At 40.7% G+C, this 14333-nt stretch overlaps 5 protein-coding genes across 8 annotated transcripts in view; 3 read left to right on the top strand and 2 right to left on the bottom strand.

The window, feature by feature from the left end:
- Window positions 1–14333, bottom strand: part of LOC119553395 (follistatin-related protein 1) — a 31562-nt gene that overhangs the window by 5913 nt on the left and 11316 nt on the right. The gene's annotated exons all lie outside the window — the stretch shown is intronic.
- LOC119553392 lies at window positions 748–5068 on the top strand. Of its 3 annotated transcripts, none has more exons than XM_037863754.1 (5): window positions 748–905; window positions 2910–3345; window positions 3453–3590; window positions 4499–4711; window positions 4772–5068. In XM_037863754.1, the coding sequence occupies exons 2-5, from the start codon at window positions 2925–2927 to the stop codon at window positions 4801–4803; spliced, it is 804 nt and encodes a 267-aa protein (XP_037719682.1). In that variant the 5' UTR covers window positions 748–905; window positions 2910–2924; the 3' UTR covers window positions 4804–5068. The 3 variants fall into 3 exon arrangements, with proteins under 3 accessions (XP_037719682.1, XP_037719680.1, XP_037719681.1); XM_037863752.1 differs by having other exon boundaries at window positions 749–905; window positions 2910–3384; XM_037863753.1 differs by having other exon boundaries at window positions 750–805; window positions 2910–3384.
- LOC119553391 lies at window positions 1162–2620 on the bottom strand. Its single transcript, XM_037863750.1, has one exon. The coding sequence runs from the start codon at window positions 2549–2551 to the stop codon at window positions 1328–1330; it is 1224 nt and encodes a 407-aa protein (XP_037719678.1). The 5' UTR covers window positions 2552–2620; the 3' UTR covers window positions 1162–1327.
- LOC119553390 (mitochondrial import inner membrane translocase subunit TIM50-B) lies at window positions 5450–6969 on the top strand. Its single transcript, XM_037863749.1, has one exon. It carries the CDS (start codon window positions 5641–5643, stop codon window positions 6871–6873), a length of 1233 nt encoding a protein of 410 aa, XP_037719677.1. The 5' UTR covers window positions 5450–5640; the 3' UTR covers window positions 6874–6969.
- LOC119553388 overlaps window positions 8922–14333 on the top strand; it is a 33880-nt gene continuing 28468 nt past the window's right edge. Inside the window, exons 1-4 of one of the 2 annotated variants that reach the window (XM_037863746.1) lie at window positions 8922–9185; window positions 9585–9781; window positions 9856–12535; window positions 12598–13199. In XM_037863746.1, the coding sequence (XP_037719674.1) occupies window positions 9650–9781; window positions 9856–12535; window positions 12598–13199 (3414 nt within the window). In that variant the 5' untranslated portion in view covers window positions 8922–9185; window positions 9585–9649. The remainder of the gene's footprint in view (window positions 9186–9584; window positions 9782–9855; window positions 12536–12597; window positions 13200–14333) is intronic. The other variant, XM_037863745.1, reaches the window with a different exon arrangement.

The raw sequence follows: 14333 nt of genomic DNA on the forward strand, positions 1-14333 counted from the left end.
ATATACATAATTGTAAAACTGCTCGAAGAACTCCAATCTGTTACACAATGCATGGTCATTGTTTACATTTAGCTTACTTGTTTGTTTATATGCACCCAGGCACATATGTAAAGGATGGCTTATCTTATCACTGACTGAACAGCGGTACATACATGCATTTTCTGTTTCTGTCCATTTTCGATGATTAATTAGTCCCATAATGAAAATCAAATAACTTTTTTGACTTTCAGACGGTCGATATCGATATCAAAAGATATTTACCAGACGTTATTGGATGTCCTGTTGCATAAAAGGGCGTCTTAGCTCTTATAAGCCCTTCTGTGCAATATATAGAAATTCAAGCATACAGTATAACATTGCCCTCTGCGGGAAATGCAAGCCACTCATGAATATTAAGAACATGCATTTGTAACTGATAATATTGTTTATTTATAAAAGCAGCTCGATTGGAAAAATCGTACAGTGCCAGACAACTTCATAGGAAAATTGAAATCAACTTACAAAATTAATATTAAATTAAAAATGGGTGTACTTGATGTAATATTTAACAAACGCGCAAAAATTAGATCTCTTTAGACGGCAAATACCCTACAAATTGATGGAATTACCAAGCCTTTTTCATCGCTGTGTATATGTAGTATAGTATATGGTATAAGGAAGCATGTCTCAGTGCTGCTCTCATTGACTCTCTGGGGTTTTGAGCACTTTTCGAGGCTCTCGAGTTCATTGAGTTGTGGCGTTTCGCCCACTCAGTTTAGCTACAACTCTGAATGCGAGCGTGCCGATCGCTAGACGCCGTCTTACAGTAAAGTACATTTCCTCAAGACATTTTCTTTGTGGAACAACAGCCTGAAACTTGAACACAATTTGCAAATGACCGAATATTTTCTCTCTGGGATCTGAGAGTGAGTTTCAATTTGTGATTTTCCATGTGCGCGTGGTCAGGCAACCCCTTCCTGTTGTGAGCCAGAGAGAATTCGCGTTGAGTGAAACAGCCCATATAAGAGTTTTCAAGCTAAGGATTTTAAAGGGAATGTGGGTGTTAAGCCTTTCGGAAGGACCTTAAATGGAAAGATACGATGTAGCTGGATCGAAATTTATTTCTCAAATTATAGTGCTGAGATTAAGATATAATATTGTTGAAAATATCTTAAATAAATTCACATGTTTGTCAGATGCCAAGCTGTAGTTTAACTAAAAAGATTTTAGTTCTTTCCAAAATTTTAACCTGTGTTTTGGGTTTATAAAAATTTTTTTGTTCAGTTTTGTTTAACATGCTTTGTTCAATAATTTAATTTGATCGTTTATACTGTTCATAGACAACTTTTTACCTTTTTCTTTTATACATTTTTGGATCGATGCCCTTCTTAATAAATAAATCTTTTTTCAATTTATGATCCTTGACGACACTGTTACCCAGACCATCAGTTTCGATTGATTTGAGGAATTCTCCAAGGGTCACGGACTTATCCAACCTTTGCTGAATTATTTTCTTTCTTATTAAATGCTTCTGTTGAGTGTACAATCTCAATTTGTTCAATTTACTCTTCTCTGCGGAATCAGACACAAAAGGCAGACTTGGTTCTTTGCATAATATACTACTGGAATGACTGAAATTACTTTCCGAATCTCGGATCGTATGTCTCTGACCAAGCAAGTTGTATATTCCTGGTTCCCATTGGTCCACAAATCTGGAAAATTGCTGGGTTCCTTTTTTGTAGGTTTTAAATTTATCTTTACCGATAGAACCTTTTTTATTTTTAAGGTGCCTGTGTTTTGTCCAGAACTCTCTTTTCTCGTTATTTACTGCCGTCCGCAACAAAATGTGATATCCTGCCTTTGTCTCAAAAATATCCGATAGCTCATTGATCTTTAGGCGCACAAGTTTTTTCTCGAAGCCGTAAGACGTTTGCGTAAGTTTAAGGGGGCCCAAGTCACCGCCGTGTCGAGCAGAACAGCAATCTGAGATCCCTTTAGCCAATTCAGCAAACCCTACTTTGCCGGTTGATATTAGATCCCGGGCCTGCGTAATCTTATGTAAGGCTTCTTCCTTAGTTCTTTTCATCAGACGCGTACGATATGAGCTGCATCTATCTGATTCATTGTGCTTCACCAATATGTGCCTGCATCGAAGAATGTATCGATAATTGCATTCATGATATTTTCCGGCAACGCCGTTCCAGCCGACTCTCTCAACTTCTCTGCAGTCCTTCGGAGGCAATGTGTAATATACCTTTCGGTTAGTTTGGTCATAGAAATAGCATTCCTTAGTTTTGGGTGCTATGCGCTCTATCCAACCGAAAGGTAACTTGTTGCAATCCTTGGGATTGCGTACGTCGCCAGTTGCGATCGATGTCTCACTTTCCAATCCATAGCGATCATAAGGATCGCTGGCAACGGTGTCACTCCAACCTAGACTTTTGCGGTCCGGGCTTAAGAAGCTCCAAGACTTATCAGAAAAATCGGTGTCTCCTTTTCCGGCATTGTCTATTTTGTATATATCGAATCTTGATGAGGACCAACCGGACATCTTTGCATTTTTAGAATACATGTTTTCACAATATGTAAGGATATGTATTTATATGATTCCGAACTTCTCAGTATTACAAGGTGTTCTGTATTACATTTAGAAAACTTAATCATTGCATTCTAGATTGACCTAAGATTTTGAAGTAAAAAAAAAAACAAACTTCCAAATGCGGAATTATTAGTTTGAGTTGAGCGTATATCTTTAATGATTTTTCCAAAAAAATACCTCGTTCCGCCCAGAAAACCAGAAAACAAATAAACACCTATTGACTTCCATTAGAACCACAAGTAGCTTTTTAGTTTTGCTATGGTGGCATGCAAGAAAAATTCAATTTAATTTTGATTTCCTGTATCCTTTTTTATGTTTTTGCTGTTTTTAGATATCCAAAATAGTTATGAATCTCATACTAACATTGGCCACAGTCCTGCAATTAGTTGTGGTGGTATTGGCACAGATTCCGTCATTAATCGATGGCGAACCAAGTTCTGATGGCATACGTCTGGTCATGAAGAGGAGTTCCGGTGATGTAGTACACTTTCGCCCGGCTCGTGGGTCTCTGGACGATGAAACCGTGGCAGCCACAACAAATAAGGAGACTCACCGCCCTAGAAAGAATCGGAAGCCTAACAAGTCGCAAGAGCATTCTCAGCAGGTTGGTGGGCATAAGTCTGGTTCAAGGAAACTAGTGGTTGCCGAAAATGGCAGTGCAGCATCAGAGGGATCACAACCGAAGCACAAGCCAGGCTACAAAAGCACTGATAAGCAAAAACGCCAAGGATCCAAGCAGCAGCATGGACATGGCCAACACCACGGAGGTAAGAGAACTGGATCCACGGCAAGGACCTCAGAGAGCGGTACGAGTTTATAGTTTCTTATCTTATAATTTATGTAACCTTTTTATTTGATGTTTGATTGTTGATAGGGTCGACTTGCCGGTACGCGAAGAGTGCTTGGTCAAATTGTGATGACAAAACAAACACGCGCTCCCGTGTTTTATCTTTAAGAAAAGGAGAGCAAAACTGCTTGCCAACACGCACTATACAGAAAAAGTGCAAGAAAGGTAAACATTTATAAAATATACCTTTCTTTTTAACCCTGTCGCTCGTAGAGTAAAAGAGAATATTGTTCTTGAAAGGTACTTAACAGATAGAATGAAGCTTTTCTGACCCAGGTTTTCATTAAACTCTTAATCAGGAAGACTAGTCGAATCGATTTAGCCATGTTTTTTTGTCCGTCCGTCTTCTTATGATCACTAAGATCTCGGGAACTATAAAAACTGTAGGTATATATGTAGTTGTCAGTCAGCCAAGATTATCATTCTTTTATTGGGAATATCATTCTTTTAATATTTTAGATTTTTGAATAAAATGTCAAAATACTACAAAGACCTTTATTTTCGGTAAACATATAAGTAGTAAAATCAAATGGAATATTATGTTAAAATGTCTTTATTAAGTTTTTAGTTATCTAAAAATCGGAAAGCTGCAAGGGTTTAGAAACTTCGGCATGCCGAAGGTAGCCGAAGGTCTTTCTTGATTTAAATTATTTAAAAGTATTAAAGAATTTGTTTTTAAATATCAATACATTTTTACATGCCAAAATTGTCAAAATCGGAGCATTCACTAAAAAGTTATAAGCCAATAAAGCGATCTCGAAAACAGTCGCTTTGCTGCTTGCATGTCTCCATCTCCCAGCAACCCCTTTAGTTGAGTAATGGGTATCTGATAGTCGAGGCACTCAACTGTTTGACCTACATTTCCGCATTGCCTCTACCTTTGAATTGAGCTTTTCATTTCTCCTTGGCACAGCTCTTTCTGCATCAAAAAGTACAGGGTTTCCCTACCAAAGCTTTGTTCCCCTTTTTTTCAAATACTGCATTTCCTGTCCCTAACAATGGCGTGAATGTCTGGTTCGTTGTAATAATACTAAGCGCTTTATTAAAAAATAAAATATAAATTTGTCGGTAAGGCTGCCGCTATGACAAGGGTACATGGTCTCAATGTATCGCTGGACAAATGACCAGAGAGGATAAGTTACAAGCAGAAGCAACCGGCGGTAGTGACCAGAACTGCAATCCTGTGCGTACCGTCAACAAAAAGTGCAAGGCGAATGGTAACGCTGCCGGAGGAAAGCAACACGGCCAAAATCGTGGCACAAAAGAACGAAAACAAAAGGATAAGAGTAAGCACTAAATATAAAAATCGTGAACCAATTATATAATAATTCTTCGATGGTTTACAGGTGCCGGACGCATTTCGCCTCACGATCAATGATCGAGTTGGAAAATAATACTTTAATGCAAACACTGCAAGAAATTCATAGCATTTTATACCGATTTTTTAGATATTAGATCCTACCGTTTTGTAAAAACATTCAAAATAGGGGTTCCATCCAAGCCGTTTGCTTACTCAATGTTTTCATTTTAAAATTTAGAAATGTTGGGCAGATTCTGGAGCTGGATCTTCTAACTCAGCTGTAGTTAAACTGATGTTTTACAAAATAATGATGTGTGTGCAACAAAAGGAAAAACAGCTTAAATAAAAAGAAAAATAGTTCTTAGAATGCCTATTTTTACTGGGTAAACATTTTGTGTCAACAGTGCATTCCAAATTAGTATATTAAATTGAAAATAAATTAAAGTCTTAGCTTCCGCTTACTGTTTGTGCTAAAGTTAGTTAGCTTCATTTGTCTTCACTACTAGATCATTGATCATTGATACAAGGCGGTTATATTTGCATTTAAACAAAACTGTCAATCATTTTAAGAGTAGTTATTTTTTGGTCGCGATGGCATATATATTTTTCAATGTTTATGAAGAAGAGTTCTGAAACTGCTGGAAGAAAATGGAAAATAAAGAAGTAACAGAATTCAAAGCATTGATAAGTTGGCCTTGGGGCTGAAATGACATTTTTTTCGCAGTCAAAAAGTATCCGTACAATCGGCTGTCTGCGACAAAATTTTATTAAAATAATTCACACAGAAGAAAAAAATATACTCTCCCTCGGCTGGTTAATACAAAGATGTCAAATTTTAAAGTGGCTTATTATAAACAGAAAACCAAAGACTAAAATCTATCGATACTTAGAGCGCCGAATAAAATTTCGTTGCCAATGTCTCTTATAGCCATCGAACGCTTGTTAAGTGGATGGCCGCGATTTGGCCGCAAGTTCATCAATACGTCGCGGTCACTGACCTCTGGCTTGTGGCGCACAATGATCGAGCAGTCTGAAGAAACCCCAGACAGTGTTGGAAAACACAGGACGGAGCTGGGATACAGATCCTGCTTTGGATACCTTCTGCACCGCTGCAATGCATCCTTGGTATACGTTGCGCGGCGACGCTACTCGACCTATGAAAAGACATCTACGCAAATCCTATCCAAACTTTTTCCCCAAACCTCTACGGAACCCAACGACGAGGAGAGTCGTGAGCGTCGCAAACGAGAGGAAGAGGAGGAGTTGAGGGAAATGGAGCGGGCTTGGAAGCGGATGAAACTGGGCTTTGGACTCGTTGGAATAGGTGGTATATTGTTCTCGTTTTGGGCCATTTATTACTTTGGAAAGCCATCGCTAGATGATCAGGGAAACGAAGTTATAGACGAGTTCAGTGCATTGCCCCTAACGCAACAGTATATGGCTCGAACATGGAAGTCGGTGAATCATTTTCAACGTTTCATTCAAGAGCCATCGAGTCAGAAGCTGCTACCCGAACCTCTTCAGGCTCCATATGTGCAGCCAGCTTATACCTTGGTACTTGAGATTAAGGATGTTTTGATACATCCTGACTGGACTTACGAAACGGGCTGGCGCTTTAAGAAGCGCCCCGGCGTTGATGTATTTTTAAAGGAATGCGCTAAATATTTCGAAATCGTTGTTTATACGGCAGAGCAAGGGATTACGGTGTTTCCGCTGCTCGACGCCCTTGATCCAAACGGCTTTATCATGTATCGCCTGGTTCGCGACTCCACACACTTTGTTGGCGGCCATCACGTGAAGAATCTGGACAACCTGAATCGAGACTTAAAGCGAGTGGTGGTCGTGGACTGGGATAAGAACTCCACGAAGTTTCACCCATCAAATTGTTTCTCGATACCACGGTGGAATGGGAATGACAATGACACTACCCTCTATGATCTTGCCTCGTTTCTTAGTGTTTTGGGCACAAGTGAGATAGATGATGTTAGAGAAGTGCTGCAGTACTATAATCAGTTTAGTGACTCCATATCGCAGTTCCGGGAAAATCAGCGAAAGCTCAGTGAGCAAATGCAAGCCGATGAGCTGGAAAGGAATAGCAAGTCTAAGCCGATTGTCAAGAATTGGACCCGTGGCTTCATAAAGCATTAATATGATTATAGTTTTGATGTGCCATTTGAATTTTTATAATTCACCCAAATAATTCCAAAAACATTAAAAAAAACTATTACAACAAGCTATAGTAAATCTTATTCGAAACTAAATTTGTTGGCTTTCTGCGGATAATTTGCATTCCAGCTTTTTTACATCACTTGTTATGGTCAGGACAATGCTTCTCAGTTTTTCCAGTTCAGCACTCCACCTTTCAGTTCCCTGGTCGATGTTGGTCATGTTTGCTCGCATGATTCGTTTAACTAATTCAAAACTTTGTTGCTCCTTTTTCAGAATCCTCCTTATATCGCATTCCATTTGTTTTATCTCCATAGTGTGATGTCGCCGTTTCGAAATGCTCCATGTATACACAGCTAGTACCATAGAATATATCAGCACTATTGCGAATAGCACCGGCCTCTGGATTTGCAAAAAGTGTGTTCGAAGAACATGACTTACAGTTTCTTCAAATTCAAATTTCTTATCGAGATTGGACATCCTCAAAGTTCTTTTCACGAGGACTTTTTAATAAATGTATTTTATTGTTTGAAAAGTAATGTGTTGTAAATGGTATGACATTTAACAATAGAAACATATGTTCATCTTAAAGTGAGCGGAAATAACAATATTAAAAAAATAAGTAGTCTTGTTTCTTGATACATCTTCATTTATAACCATTTATTATGGTCTTATAAGATTGCAGCAATATAATTTAATTTAAAAATGTCGGGCAATTACATATGTACATTTCTTGAAAAGTAAAAATAAAACTATGTTTTCTTAATGACTGTTAATTTATAAACAGTAAACATATATTCAAAAAGTATAAAGTACTTATACTAAATAAAATAATAATTTGCTTTAATACTAATGATCTTGTACAACCTATTTGATTTAGATATACCTTTTTTATATAATTCTATTACAATACAGATTGAGAGGCACCAGATGTTAGCTTCCGTCTGAAGCGAGGGAAACATGTTCAATTATCACCATCTCGCAGATGTTCACTGCAATGGTTGTAGATTGATGTATTTTATTCCTACACGGTATACGCCCCTGTACCAAACTGTGAATTTGTTTGGTGTATCCTCTATCTGCCGGTGACAGTGACAGATTTGAGTTACACGCAAAAGCCCAGGAGCCGTTAATTTTCTCAATTTGTTCCCAAAAATAGTCTAACAATAATCTGCGGAACTAGCAATTTAATCTTTCATTTGAAAAGCCAACAAGAGGCTGTGTTCTATACCGATGGCAGTCTGTTTTTGTTTGTTAAACGGTTGTCAGTTGGTGCAGTATGAGATATATATACAATATATGTCCTGAAAAATATGCAATATAAATACAGGACTCCAGAAATATTTGGCCAGGACGACCACGCAAGCTCAGCAACATGTTGCTGTTATGTGGCGGCTGTGTGGGTGAACACGTGCCAAAATAAAGTGAATCGGGTACTTCTATAAGGGAACAGGAGTTCGTACTATATAGGAGTGTTTCTACAATCAACAATTACGCACTTCACACCACTAGGTGAGTCATGCGCAGTGTCGTTAGGGGAAGCGTAAAGCATTTGTAAACCTTTAATGTCATACATTGGCTAATATTGCCGACAAAAGCTATAGTTTTGGCTTTAACAACCAAAGTTGACCCCTTTCCCTTTGAAATACCTCATTTTAGATGTCATAGGGTTATATTATTGTAATCAACAAGTAAAAACTTTGGTCCGCATGTTGAGGAACACACCAAGTAGTGTTCACATTGCAATGCAATTTTGGCGGTGGAAGTATGCTGCGAATATCCGTGGAAATGTCAAAATCAGGCTAATCAGGGCGCAGGCGTTATCTGGTACTCTCTCCCTTGAACTCGGCATCCTTCAAAAAGAGATGCCCAGAATCCTTTTGAGCAGTTGTCGGAGCAATCCTGTCAGGCAACTGAAAGGAAAGCAACATTCTCATTCACGAGCACACAAGCTGCTGAAATCCTAAGCGCAGCAATTTCAGTTTGGTTTTCGCTTAACGGACGGAACGTTGGAATATCGCGTCTCGTCTTCTCAGTTGTACGAATGTAGTGCCATTGCATACAATAGGGCACTTGGAAGATACTACAAAACGCATGACAGAGTGTGTGTATACAAGGATAAATGGTTACGATTCTGTGTATAAGTAACAAAATATAAACCATGCAATCACTACTTTCGTAAATTACTTTGTGAATCGCATTCTAAAGATATTTCAATGATAGTAGCAACTTTATACCTAAACAGTGTTTTAGTATCTCCAGAATCTTGGTCTTTTAGTACAGACTTTGAGCAGGTGCGTATGCAGTTATTCACTAGTAAAATCCTAGCAACCCCACCCAACGCATACGAATTTGTCTGTATAGGTTTTCCAATTGCTTACAAAAGTACTTCTGCATGTATGCATATGTTTGCTTGAACTACCTATGTCGAATTAGTCGAGAGGATGGTTTAGACATAATGCATTGCTACGCATTCCTCACAGCCACACCCTAAAATGAGAATGCTTTCATTGACAGCGTAAAGTAACATAACAATAGCAAACCAAAACGATAAAAATAAAGACGTTTATGATGTTAAGTTACAAAATTTGTTTTATCAAATGTCAAAAAATAAATCCAAAAGAGTTTTCTACGTTCTAAGCTTCTAAAAAGCCCTTATCCCTAAGCAATTATTAACTTTATACCAACTGCAGGTTTCAGCTAAAGGTGTACCTTCAGTAGCATCCAATTTTGTAGTTTTGCGCGTATTGTATAAAAGATGACCACTGAAACCTATTCTGATTTGACATATGAGCGAGGGAAGGTGTCAAAGCGCTCGTTGCGGCCAAAACTACTAAAATTGACAGATGTGACGATACCGCACCGTAGTCGCAAAAAGAACAAAATTAAGGTGAATAATTAAAATATATAAGCGAAATCATCACCAAATTCCACTTTTTCTATACCCTCTATACCCTTTTTCAGACGAAAGACAGATCTGCTACAACAGTTCGCGAAAGGATCTACGATGATCCAGCCTACACCGAGGATATAAGTCACTTGGCCAATCCCATGCGCCGCAGTAGCGTTTCCGGGAAACCCTTACTAGAGCACAGGGCGCGTATCGATACAGGCGGACAGCCCTCCTCCAGTAAAAACCATCTGACCAAGGAGCTGCATCAATATGTGACTGGGAAGCAGGGCAAGATCAAGGTACAGCACACAACCACTGCAGTGGCTACCGGAAGCGTAAAAAATTATGAATGCGATTCGAGCAGCACCGACAATGAGCAATTGGAGCCAATCAAAGGCGCAATGACAAGTCGGGTTCGCAGCCTTGAGCGAAATTTGGCCGTCACAGGATCAGATAGAGTGGAAAAGAAAGGAACCCAGAAGCGCAACTCGAAGCAGAAGCGGAACCTAAGCCTTGACAATAGTCGCCATCATATGACCCCAGGTCAACCGCAAAGGGAAGTGGTAGCTGATAGCCGAACCCGCAAGGAACGCAATCGAAAACTCTATAGCGAGGGCGCCCCGGAAGTTGCCCCAACGGAAGTAAATGATCTAGATGACGTATACTCCGTTCGCAGTTCCGCTCAGGACTCCGCTGTTACAGTACCTGCAGTCTCGGCCTCCGATGCAGCAAAGGTTGCCATTGGCAAACGTTTCTTGCGCGGTGAAATTGGTATTAAAAGCTTTAATTACTATCTGCTCAAGGAGGGTATAAAGAGCTCAAAGAAACTAGTAGACAAACATCGTAATGAGGAGTCGCCCATCAAGGCTGAGAAGCGACATTCCCGCAGCGAAGAGAACATCTACGAGGAGATTTTCTTTAAGGAAACCGCCAGTACGGTGAACCTTTCGGCCACAGGCGCAATGTCTGTGGCATCAGCACAAACTGACAAAGGTTTTCACAACAACCATCACCATCACCCAAAAAAAGGTGGCACTAAGCCACATCGCATTAGCGGTACCAGTGATGGAAATGGAAGCGCCACTGATGCATTTGCAGATTGCGAAATCTGTATGGAACAGTGCAGCAAAGACAACTGTGAGTACTGCTTGGCGGCACACCTGGGACCAGTGGCAGGTGGCAAGTTGAAGGCGGCGCCACAGTCACAGCAGGAGCACTACATAAGTCAGGGACACCAGGGACAAGAGAACGCTATGGATCCGCGGACATCGTCTAATGGTGGTCCCACCGGTGTCGGCTTGCCGGCTGCCCATATTTTGGAGTTCCAATCGTACAATCCCAACAATCCCGGCGTATATAAAATTGAGACAACACCAGTGGCCATAACAGGCGACTATAACCCGATACTCCAGTTCCAGCAGTCGTCAGCCACTACGTCCACCTCGGCTACCACCACGCCCAGTGACCACCAGCAGCAGTTGCAACAACAGATTTATGGTGGCTACTATTTACCGCATCCGCACCAGCGGCCATATCAATCGCCCATTGTTGGTAATCCAATGCCCAGTCACTATGCTGTGGGTGGCAGTCTGCTTTTGGCCCAGGTTGGATCTGCCACGCCTCCACGGCGAAGCCAACAGCAGCACTATATAGTGGGATTTCAGAGTGGTGGAGGATCGGTGGCAGGTGCTGCCTCGCTGCAGCGTTTAAACACAAAGTCCTCCTCCTCCAGTGACTCGCTGCCGTATCACAAATACAATACCATGGCACGATTGGAGGCAAACGTGTTTGCAGAACCGGCTACGGGTGACCTCTACTATGCCGTCAGTGGGACGCAGCCGCTGCATCCGCTCATGTATTCCGCCAATCGACCCATTGGTGGATCCCAGACCCTGGTGGACTCCTATGAACCCCAAATATACAAGAGCGACTCTAAGGCCTCTATTCTAAGCGAGTTCTCCTTACGGAGCAGCGACAATTCCCAGCGTTACGCTCGTCATCCTAATCGGCGACATGGCGGTCGCGTCAGTGATTCTAGTCTCTTTTCGGTATACTCAAACTCTGGCCAGCGGCGGTACTTTGGGAGCTCAGAGAGTAGGTTCGGTTATGATTGTAGACGCTGTAGCCTGGACGGGGTTATTGGAATGGGCTCTGGAGTGTCGGGAGTGCCCATGACAGCACCCGATAAGTGCAGCTATTCCGATAACTGCCGCTACGAGTGTCGAAATTGCGATTGTTCGTCAAATTACTTTAGCTCAGACTTTGATGATGTGTATGGGTCTATAGCGCGGGGTGGTAGCAGCGGTATACCCCGAAAGACTGCAGCGGGAACACTGCCCTCAAGTGGCCAAGATGAGACCATAGAGCTTCGCCTAGACACGGCACCACCAGCATCATCAATGGAACAACAGCAGCAGCAGCAATGCCCACCACCGCTAGATCTAAAACAAAATAAGTATGCCCAGGATTTTTTCAAACATGTTAACGATGTGAAACGCAGCATTTACCAGTCTGAAATGCAAAGAAACAATAGCTTGGAATCTGGACGGCGGGGTCCAAGAGCTGGTAGCAACATAAATAGCAATTCGAAGGCTAGTCCCAAACGGGCCGTTTCCCAGGAACCCAGACCAGAGCCCGTGGTAACTACGCTGCCATTGAGCAGGGGGCGTTCGGCAACAGGGCCAAAGCCCACGCCGGCACCAAGAACCAGTCTGCAGACTCAGACCCCATTACCAGATAGTTCCGTCTCAAGTAAGTGAAATCTTTAGGTCATAACGCTTTTCAAAGCATAATAGATGTATTTTTTTCTAAAGGAGATCCTACGCCGAGCAAGCGCAAAAGTCAACCGACTGGCCGGAGAGATTACCCTTCTTTGGACCGACTCGTAGCGTCTTCTACAGGAACTATTCCCAAGAAACACAACAGAACCACGGCAGAGACGGGCCTACAAAACCAAAAGCTTACTCAAAAGGCTGATGCTGAAAAAAGTTTCAAAGTAGAAGAACAATTACCATTACCTGTGGCCAAACGACACCATCGTACAAGTGGATCAAAGACACATCAAAACATACCCGGTCCGAGTACTCGACGAAAGGACATTCCGGTCCCTCCACCACCCTCGCCAGCTACTTACTCCGATCTACAGGAGCTGAAAGCCAATATGGAGGGTCTTCAGGACGATACCAAGTCGCGAAGCTTAGAAGGCGAAACTATTCATTTAACTTCAGCAGAAAAATGGAATCAAACTGGAAAAGAAGTCCCTAGTGGTCTATCTGAAAAGATAGGGGAACTCTTAACTTGTGCGCCAGATGGAAGTGCAGCGGAGACAGACGACAACGAAGTATTCTATGATGCACGCAGCGAGGACTCTGGCGGGGGTATCCTGCCCTCGGAGGCCAGTGATGTATCAAAAAAGGTGAGTGCCTTATATCTACCAGACTGAAAAGTAAGATACATTAGAAATAAAATATAAAAAACTCAGACTCAATTTTCTATAAGCCCAATCTTTGGCAATCAAGATTATTGACTATAGATTTGATCCCTATGTTGAGTTAGGAACTTTTGTGTGTTGCACCACTTTTAACATATTTAAAAATGTACAAAATGGAAAGCAATTAGGATTTTCCTAAAACACCATTTTAAAAATCCTTGGAAAATAGAACTCAAAGAGTTTCTGACTTCACATCCTTAGCATATCATATTCAAGGTACCAATATAATATAGGACAAATGGACTTCAATATGCGGCTTTTGAATATTGCAATACTATTCCTCGTCTTTCTGGTTCATAATCTTTTAGCTATTTGTATACCCTTGCAGAGGGTATTATGATTTCAGTCAAAAGTTTGCAACGCAGTGAAGGAGACGTTTCCGATCCCATAAAGTATATATATTCTTGATCAGCATCACTAGACGAGTCGATCTAGCCATGTCCGTCTGTCCGTCCGTTTATACGCAAACTAGTCTCTCAGTTTTAAAACTATCGGACTGAAACTTTCCCAAAAGTCCTATATATTTTGCAGGTAGTATATAAGTCGGAACCAGCCGAATCGGACAACTATATCTTATAGCTCCCATAGGAATAATCGAAAAAAAAAAATTTTAAAAATTATATCTTTGGTGTTTTTGAACATATAACCTCCTACTCTTGGAAATACCATTTTTTAATTAGTTCTGAATTTCGAAATTAATTTTATCAAAATCGGACTACTATATCATATATCTGCCATAGGAATGATCGGAAAATTTGTGGGAAATAATATAAAACAAATGATAGCTTCGGTGTTTTTTGACATATTATCTTATACTTTTGGGAATATCATATTTTGTATTTTAAAGAATTTCAAATTAAATTTAATAATTATAAGTGCAAGGGTATACAAACTTCGGCTTGCCGAAGCTGACTTACTTTCTTGTTTAAAATGAAACAGATTTGATATGATGAAATTGTCACATTTACAATTAGAGAAGCCGGTTTTGGGTCGTCATAGATGAATTGTGTCCATTGAGGATGAAAATGCATCGAGTGAAAATGAAGATGAATAAGATTT

The sequence above is a fragment of the Drosophila subpulchrella genome, chromosome 3L, assembly GCF_014743375.2.
Source record: "Drosophila subpulchrella strain 33 F10 #4 breed RU33 chromosome 3L, RU_Dsub_v1.1 Primary Assembly, whole genome shotgun sequence".
Classification (NCBI taxonomy): domain Eukaryota; kingdom Metazoa; phylum Arthropoda; class Insecta; order Diptera; family Drosophilidae; genus Drosophila; species Drosophila subpulchrella.

Excerpts from the sequence above, each read along its gene's own strand:
- LOC119553390 (XM_037863749.1), top strand. The coding sequence starts at position 5,641 with ATGTCTCTTATAGCCATCGAACGCTTGTTAAGTGGATGGCCGCGATTT.
- LOC119553391 (XM_037863750.1), bottom strand. The coding sequence starts at position 2,551 with ATGTATTCTAAAAATGCAAAGATGTCCGGTTGGTCCTCATCAAGATTC.
- LOC119553392 (XM_037863752.1), top strand. The coding sequence starts at position 2,925 with ATGAATCTCATACTAACATTGGCCACAGTCCTGCAATTAGTTGTGGTG. Across the intron at positions 3,385-3,452 it reads GGCAAGGACCTCAGAGAGCG|GGTCGACTTGCCGGTACGCG; the intron begins GTACGAGTTTAT and ends GATTGTTGATAG. Across the intron at positions 4,712-4,771 it reads ACGAAAACAAAAGGATAAGA|GTGCCGGACGCATTTCGCCT; the intron begins GTAAGCACTAAA and ends GATGGTTTACAG.